Source organism: Nothobranchius furzeri, chromosome 9 (assembly GCF_043380555.1).
Source record: "Nothobranchius furzeri strain GRZ-AD chromosome 9, NfurGRZ-RIMD1, whole genome shotgun sequence".
Classification (NCBI taxonomy): Eukaryota; Metazoa; Chordata; class Actinopteri; order Cyprinodontiformes; family Nothobranchiidae; genus Nothobranchius; species Nothobranchius furzeri.
This window is the reverse complement of record NC_091749.1, coordinates 21823912-21831923: the sequence shown is the minus strand read 5'-3', so window position 1 is coordinate 21831923 and position 8012 is coordinate 21823912. Positions and strand designations below refer to the sequence as shown.

At 38.9% G+C, this 8012-nt stretch overlaps 1 protein-coding gene and 1 long non-coding RNA gene across 3 annotated transcripts; both read right to left on the bottom strand.

Moving 5' to 3' along the window:
• Positions 1 to 1174: 1174 nt before the first annotated feature.
• LOC139071609 (uncharacterized) lies at positions 1175 to 2908 on the bottom strand. The gene is made up of 3 exons (XR_011521457.1): positions 2684 to 2908; positions 2182 to 2530; positions 1175 to 2027 (listed from the first exon to the last, which is right to left on the bottom strand). It is a non-coding gene; the product is annotated as an uncharacterized lncRNA (long non-coding RNA).
• Positions 2909 to 3821: 913 nt separating this feature from the next.
• On the bottom strand, positions 3822 to 7778 carry LOC129161948 (uncharacterized). Of its 2 annotated transcripts, XM_070554708.1 has the most exons (6): positions 7231 to 7778; positions 6230 to 6358; positions 6024 to 6092; positions 5679 to 5753; positions 4111 to 5349; positions 3822 to 4031 (listed from the first exon to the last, which is right to left on the bottom strand). In XM_070554708.1, exons 1-5 carry the CDS (start codon positions 7641 to 7643, stop codon positions 4974 to 4976), a joined length of 1062 nt encoding a protein of 353 aa, XP_070410809.1. In that variant the 5' UTR covers positions 7644 to 7778; the 3' UTR covers positions 3822 to 4031; positions 4111 to 4973. The 2 variants fall into 2 exon arrangements, with proteins under 2 accessions (XP_070410809.1, XP_070410810.1); XM_070554709.1 differs by lacking the exon at positions 5679 to 5753.
• Positions 7779 to 8012: the final 234 nt, after the last annotated feature.

Here is an 8012-nt window from a genome sequence, read left to right as displayed (position 1 = left end):
TCAGGAATTCACATTGGAAGGAGTGATGGAAAACAGTTCTGATGAAGAGTATGTGCCTGTGGCAGGCTCAGGCACAGACTATGATGTGTCGTGGAAAAGTCTGAGACCAGGGGGTAAAGGAAAAGGGAGAGGAAAAGGTCGCTCGGAGGGTCGGGGAAGGACACGCTCAAGGGGTGAGGGCAGCAGGTCGAGGTCCAGAGCTCCTTCAAGAGGACCAGGGCGCCGGGGTAGGCAGCGAACATCAGCTTTCAGAGAAGAGGACCGAGACCGGCTTGCACAGCTGAGAGCTGCCAGTATAGTTGAGATGCAGGTTGGTTGTAGCCATTTGTGTAAAAAATAAATAAATAAATAAAAAATAGAGAGGTGCCAAAAACTATAACATCACTCACTGGAGATATGAATCTAGTCATGTAAACATATGTTCTTTAATTTCTAGACAGCTTTACAACACCTGAGCCAGGAGGAGAGAGATTATATTCTCGAGAGAGTGGTGATCCGTCTTCCAGGGGTGATGCTGGATATCCTGGAGTTTCGGCAAGAGACGCCAGGACACCGTCTTCCTGATCGAGGGCAGCCTGTGTGGTGCACTTGCCAGAACGGCCGACGCATGCCTACACAGATTGAAAATCTGTGCTGTAGGCAGGTTCCGGAACTCTGTCTAAGCAGAAGTGCTCACCTGGAGCTATACTGCTTGGATGAGGGCACACTGTGTCTAGTGAGGATGACCTGGAACGACATCTTCGCCTTAGAGGACAACCAAGATGTGGGCACAGACAACCGAGAGTTTCGTTTTGCTGCGTATCGTCAGTTTACAGTCTGGCAACATGGGCGTCTGGGAAGAGGAAGTCGGAGACCAATTCCAAGCTGCTGTGTTCTACGTATACGGGAGAAATTCCCTGATCCATTTGGGAATTACACTGGTTACAAAGAAGCACCATTTAGGGTTGCAGACTAAAAATCCAAACCGTTTATCTACAACTACAGTAGTTCCAAAACACCAATACCTCAAAATAACTTTAGCTGAAGACAGCATTTTCACCCAAAAATAAACAAACTGTTTGTGCAATATATTTATTTTTATTTATGTACAAAAAAGTTCTGTTATTTGCATTTGTACATAGTATTTTTCTTAATTTCTAATAAATCAGTGTGCATGAAAGAAGTCATTCCTGTCCTTTGATGCTTCACGTAGCTGGGGCCTTTATGGAGAGAGAACAGCAGCATTAGATCATATAGCAAGGCTCCATCCAATCTGGTAACTGTCATTTCAACTTGACCTTGGCACAACAGAAAAGTGATGTGTTGTGCAGGTAGAGTGAACATTACAAATAGTTCCAGACTTATAAATGAATTACTGGTGTTCTTCTGTATATTCTTACTTTGTGACTCATAATAGTCTTCTTTTTTTCTTATGTAACACAGTTTGGGTAGATGTTTTTTCCTTTTATATGCAGGCAGCAGAGGGACAATGTCGCCATCTGCTGCCTGCATATAAATGGAAGCGACGTCTCGAACAGCTGGCGACTCTGGCGAAGGTGTAAGTGATCCGACTGAAACATGAAAGGTAAAAATACATCTACCCAAACTATGTTAAATAGGAAAAAAGAAGACAAATACTGGTGTATTATAATTGGTGATACATCCAAAACTGCAAAAAGGTGCAGCAGATGGCTTGTGAAACTGAATATTTTATGCTGAGGTTTATTTATTTATTTTAACCAGTACAACAATAAACATAATTAGAATTGAGCTGGCAAGAAATGTGGGATTTTGTTGAATGACACACCTGTCCTCTGCGAATTTGTGTCTGGACCAGTTCTGCCGTGGGGGTTGCCACAACTCCAGCTAAATTCCCAAGATTTCTTGGATCATCGGGGTTGCGTTTTGCCTTTCTTGGGAGCGGCCCTCCATCCATACGTTTTCTGAGGATGCAACGCTGAAGTTCAGGGATGTAGCTGTAGTCTTTGGCAACCTTGACCACTTGTACGCGGTAATTTTGTGACTTTTTGCTGTAGAGTCGCTTGTATCTAAAAGACAAGCATTACAGGATTTACTGAAGGTCCACCTTTCTACATTTTCATTCAACAACACAAATATTTTACAGTAACAAATCCAACAACTTATTTTGAAGTACAGATCATATTCAGTTGCCTTGAAAATAAACAAAACTATTAGACTTACGACTTCTCATTTTTCCGGGTTATATAATCTGGTCGGTGGTTGTGGTGGTTGTAATCCAACGCGGCAAGAAGGCACCTGGCTCCGTAGACAGGAGGAGAGAAGGCAAACCTGTTTTGCATGGAGAGGGGGGAGAAGATTGATAAAAATTGAACCACATAATTTTCAAGGGACTAATATTGCTAGGACATAACACATGCTAGATATTTCTATTTGTCATTCATAACCTGGAAAATGTAATAATTTCAGTTAGTAATTATAACAAATAATGTACAAATCAATTCTAAATAAAATTACCTTTTTCCAGCATACATGAGAATGCAGTTCTGGAAACTCCAGTTCTGAAGTTGACCTGTAAAAAAAAACAAAAGCTACAACTTTATAGATTATTAGGAATCACACTTTTGATTGCCTTTTCACCCACAATTGTCATTTCTATAAGTAAATTGTCAGCTTTGATATTGACACTTTAGCTTTTTTGCTTATGAAAATGTTATTAATATACCTAAAGGTCAGATACTTGGTGACATCCTTCAACCAGCGTCTGTTGAACATGATTCGTTGAAGAGCCTCGTGTGGTGGTGATCCTGGCACCATGAGCTCTTTATCACTGATCGTTGCATCAAGTGGTCCATGGTCACATTTGCCACGGGTCCATTCATGCTTCCCTGTGACATGGTGAAGCACACCCACCTACATGTCCTAACAGAAAAAATAAGTTTTATTTGAAAAATTTGAATTTTTTTACCAACTTTCACATTGCCATTAAAATACGTAAATTTCACGCACTTTCTATATTGGGCCAGAATTTGGTGACTTTTTGAATATGCTAAGGCCCCCTAAAGACCCTTCAAAGACGCAGAAGAAAAAGAAAAATAAATAAATAAAAATAACAATAATAAACGGAGCAGATACAATAGGCCTTCGCAGCTTCGCTGCTCGGGCCTAATTATGTCAAAGTGCATTGTTGTCTTGGTGTCCAAAAGATGTCACAATACTTACATTAAACATATCACGATGTTGTGCTTTCTAGCAAATGTACCAAAATTGGTTGATGATGTCCTTCAGCCACACAAGTAGGATGGAATTTCCCTTTAGAATCCCAGCCTGTGAACAAGGATATAACAATTACATCTTTTAGTTCTTTTTAAAACACAGAAAGGTTTGATTTCCCTGAAACGTTTCGTCTGCGGCTGCAAACGGTTTGCAGCCGCAGACGAAACGTTTCAGGGAAATCAAACCTTTCTGTGTTTTAAAAAGAACTAAAAGATGGAATTAGAATTTCAACACAGCAAGAACACACTAAAGATTATAAAACAACAACAATAACAACAATAAAGTCTCATTATTATTATTGGTATTCACAAATATTTGAAACAATAACATCCATTGTTATTAATCCTACCATATGAAGTTTCTTGGTCAGATTTTTGGCTGCATGCCAGACATCCAAGGAATGTATTATAGCTTTCTCTTTGTATCTTCCTTTTCTTGGATCTGCAATAAATAAGCACTTAGTAAGGTTTAATCACAGTATTCTTCAATTATGTTATTAAAATGTTGCCTTTTGTTCATTTATGAACTGTGGCATGCTCCATAATGTGGAACATAAAGTGTTGCAATCCTTATAAAGACATATTTACCCAACAGTGCAGAAATCTGCATGTGCGCATCTGTGACAATCTCAGTGATGTTCAGGTCCGCCAAAAGGTTGTCAAACGTTTGAATGAAGGCATGCTTCTCCATTATCACACTGTTGCGATTGGTTTGTCGTTTGTCAACAGTGACAACACTTATTATGTCCTTGGAGTCGTTCTCCATGGTCGTATAAGTGCAGAACTGGGCAGTGTGGCCTGTTACAATTTAAAAATTATTTTAGGTTGCATAAAACCTGTCAACAAAAATAAACGATTAGAAAATAATTAATATTACCTGGAGAGTCCATCCTTCCATCCGCTGGAACAGAGAAATGCAAGTATATGACATTCGAACCTGAACTCTTGGCTAGTAGATATTATAGATGTATAAAATTTAGAACGTTAGATATACATCAAATCATAAAATATCTTCTAAAATATATGAAGTAATAATTTGCCCATAACAGCAATTTAACTAATTGCTAACTTTTTTCACTTGCAAGTTAGTCCAAATTGTTTATGCAAAGTATTCTCTGCTGCTGTTTTATGTAGTGCATTTCCATACTCACCAAGTGCAACAACACTGTCCTTTGCACGCAGGCAGTGATGACAGCTCTCTTCTTCTCCCAAAAATCTTTTATAGAGTCAACCAAGTAATGGTTCTGTATAAGTCTGAATGTTTTTGGAGACACAAAGCCAATATTCATAAACCTAAAGAAGAGGGCAAGCTTTGAGAAGTTATTGCCAGAGAGGAGTATGTTGGTGGCAACCATAAAGTCCCCTCCTTGCATCGCATACTTCAGGACAGGCTGGCTGTTCCACTTCCACAGCATATGCCCATTAATGCAAAACTAGAAAAGACAAGAACGTGTTGATTTGTATCAGGATATCTACAATCTGATATGATGTCTATATTAGCAGCAGCTCAATGTGTAGGCATTTTGTGTTCTAACCAAATTCATAATTTGAGGCTTGCCTGTCAAGGAAATTCTGATCTCCAGCTCCAAATCAAATATATTTATAGGCTACATCCAAAATATTTGTGATCCTCTGTAAAATAGGTGCCTAACTTTATGTCATTCTAAGAGCAACCTGACCAGTGTAAAACTCGGTGTTTTGTATATATTTTCAGGTTAATAACCAAAATGACATCTAAAGTCAACTCACCCACTCGATAATGGTAGCACTTCCCCTTCGGTTGAGTTTGACATGAAATTGTGGAGTGGCATCACATTCTGTACCAATCATCTTGTCCCTATAATAACATTTCTGGATGGGCAGCTGGAGGAAATTGACCAGTCTTGCCATGCTGCTGGTGAAAGCGATGCATGCTGACTGGTTGACTAGGTCTTCTTCTATGGAGACCTTCTCTACACTGGGGAAGGAGGGTACATCATTGTCCGCCTCCTCATATTGCTCTGGGTTGTCAGCTTCTTCATCTGTTTCATCGTCTCGTTGAAGAATGTCAATGACACTTTCGTCCAGCCCAACAATGGGTAGAGCATCAACTGCACGCTGTAAACCACCAGCAGCTCTGTGTGACAGGAAACAAATATATGAACTGTCTTTAGGATACAACAATGTAAGTCATCATCGTCTTAATTCATTTATACATGTAAAATGCACGCCCCGCCTCCACCACCCACCCTACCAACAAAGCTTAAGGAAACAGATCATAGGATCTACTACAAAGAAATACATACTGTATACAGATCGGTGGCACATAATCACTGTCCATAGGATTTGAACCATTTTCATCCAGTTCTATTCTGTTATGAAAACAATAAATAAAAATAGAATTAATATATTGTTGTAAGACTTTGGAGTTTAAAAAAAGAGTGTAAAGAAGCCATTGCAACTCACACACTGTTGAGTAAGTTATTTGCTTGGTCCTCATGGATTTGGACTGCATCCGTAGCTAGATCCATGGATTTGAAACTACAGACAACACAATAATATACGTAAAGATAAATACTGGAACTCACCTGAAATGGTACTGATTATAAAGAGATAAATGTGGAGCCTAATACATCTGTCATTAATTCTTTCTGCAAATAACAACAATCTGCCGTGAATTGACACTTCACAAAATAAATAAATATATATAATGACCTATATTTGCTTATCTATTGTGTTTTTATCTTTTTTGCACATAGTACAGCAGTAATTTCCTGCGTATATGGCAAGACTTCTCATGAACAAATTTACCTTTCTTCAAAAGGATCCAATCCTTGGTCATCAGCTAAGGCCTCAACACCAGCCATTAGAAAATCTTCCCTGTAAAGATAATGTCAGAAGTGTTTGGTGGTGTGATGTTAGTTCTGAACCAAGTGTGGATATGCAAGGTGTAATTTAATGTATGAAATATCATAGCACAAAAACGTGAATATTTGTTTTACAGAAAAGATACTAACCCCTCAGACACAGGTTCAGTTGGAGATAATCTATGCGACATTTTAGCTGCTATTCTCTTACTGGGTGTCGAGGTTGCCTTCACATAACCTCCCTGAATTGCAGTTTCAGGAGCCTGCTTCTTCCGGTAGCTGGAAAACACATTTTTAAACAAAAATGTCAACAAGTTGGTTGAGACTCTACACCTTCTGTTTACATAGATCAATAATGGCTAAGCATCTTTACCTGTGGCACAACTAGTAATATGATAATTGCAGGTCAGTTATAAAAAAATTTATTTATCATTTTCACAAACATATTTTATTCTGACCTACATTCAACTGGACAAATTTAGAAAAATAAAAACAAACTTCTGCACAACTTTACTTTTAGTCAAACGTGTTGTTATGGCTGACTTATTATTTATTCTTATGTAGCACAGCAATAGCGCTAGGAAAATATATTCTGATGGGGTTCTGTTACACAAACCCCACGAATAACATTATCTACTGAAGTAACAGTCCAGCTTAGAGGTTGGACTGTAGATCAAATATGACATAATTCTAAAGACTCATCTTTGGTTTGGAAAATGTCCGTTCTCTTCTGTGGTACATACAAACTGAAACGTGATCGCAGCTAACATGCTACGCACGCTAGCTCTCTCCGGCTGATCGGTGACGTCATATAATCAAATCAAGCTCTGTTTACTTTTCTCGTCAGAATAAATGGAGCATCCATTTATCTCCAAACACATGCGGCGTGTCGTCCACAAAACGTAGAAGTGATCCGATTACTCCTTAGTTGCTTTAGCTTTTTCAAACTGATCAGGAAGCCATATGCTAAACACCGTTAGCTTAGATAAGTTTCTTGTTCATCTGCACAAAGATTTGTTAGATTACCTAAATCAGCATTATCTAAATCCATAAGTTTTATTTTATTTTCTCAAATTGTGCAGATACAGCTCTGATATGTTTACCTACTCGTTACTGAAACCTACAGCAGAAATAAGGAGACCAACACTTACCTGGTCACTAGAAAATGCGCCATGTCCGCATCCTTTTTCAGGCCCAAATCCAGTTGAAGCAGCCTCCATTCTTCCAGAGCGTAACCAATAGATATTCGGGTCCCTGACCGACTTTTATCATATTTTCTTTTTGACTCTCGAGATGCCGCTGATAAAACCTTCTTCTTTGTGCCACTCTTTAGTGGGCTTTGAGTTGCGCTTGGTCGTTTGCTAGTTGTAGAATCCATTTCCAGGGTTCTTCCTCTTCTGTTTGGGGTTTTAACGTGGCTAGTAGTGAAAGACGCGTTACCGCCACCTAGCAAGCTTCCAAATGTTTTTCCGGGTTTGAACCTTGTCGAGAACGCGCTTGAAGCGTCAATTAACGTCATATCCGTAAAACAGTGCGGGAAATTCGGATCAGGAATGTTTTGCATTTTGCAGCACACAGCCTGATTAACAAAATGGAATGATAAACTGGTTTCATCATTCTTTTTAGTTTAAAATGCTTCATCACCCATAAGCTTCACAAGAATGAACATGTACTTTTTGTTTTTGGACAATTCCTGCCCCATGCTCCTTTAAAGGCTTTAATAGAAAAACATTCTAAATACAAGCCATACACTGAAAGCTGAGGTTGTTCTGAAAAAAGAAGAGTTACACACACTTTGTACTTTTTATTACAATTTTACAACCACAAGATTAAAAACATACCAGGCGGCCCTGTTATAATTATGGTCATAAGAGGGTTATTAAGACGGCGATGCACAAACAGGAAGTGATTGGTAGTCATTCCACTCCAATCC

Bases quoted from the DNA above. Each gene is read 5' to 3' on its own strand.
- LOC129161948 (XM_070554708.1), bottom strand. From the start codon at position 7,643: ATGCAAAACATTCCTGATCCGAATTTCCCGCACTGTTTTACGGATATG. The intron at 6,359-7,230 runs GTAAGTGTTGGT...TGTGTTTTCCAG, and splicing joins GCGCATTTTCTAGTGACCAG to CTACCGGAAGAAGCAGGCTC. The intron at 5,350-5,678 runs GTGAGTTGCAAT...CCTGTCACACAG, and splicing joins AATAACTTACTCAACAGTGT to AGCTGCTGGTGGTTTACAGC.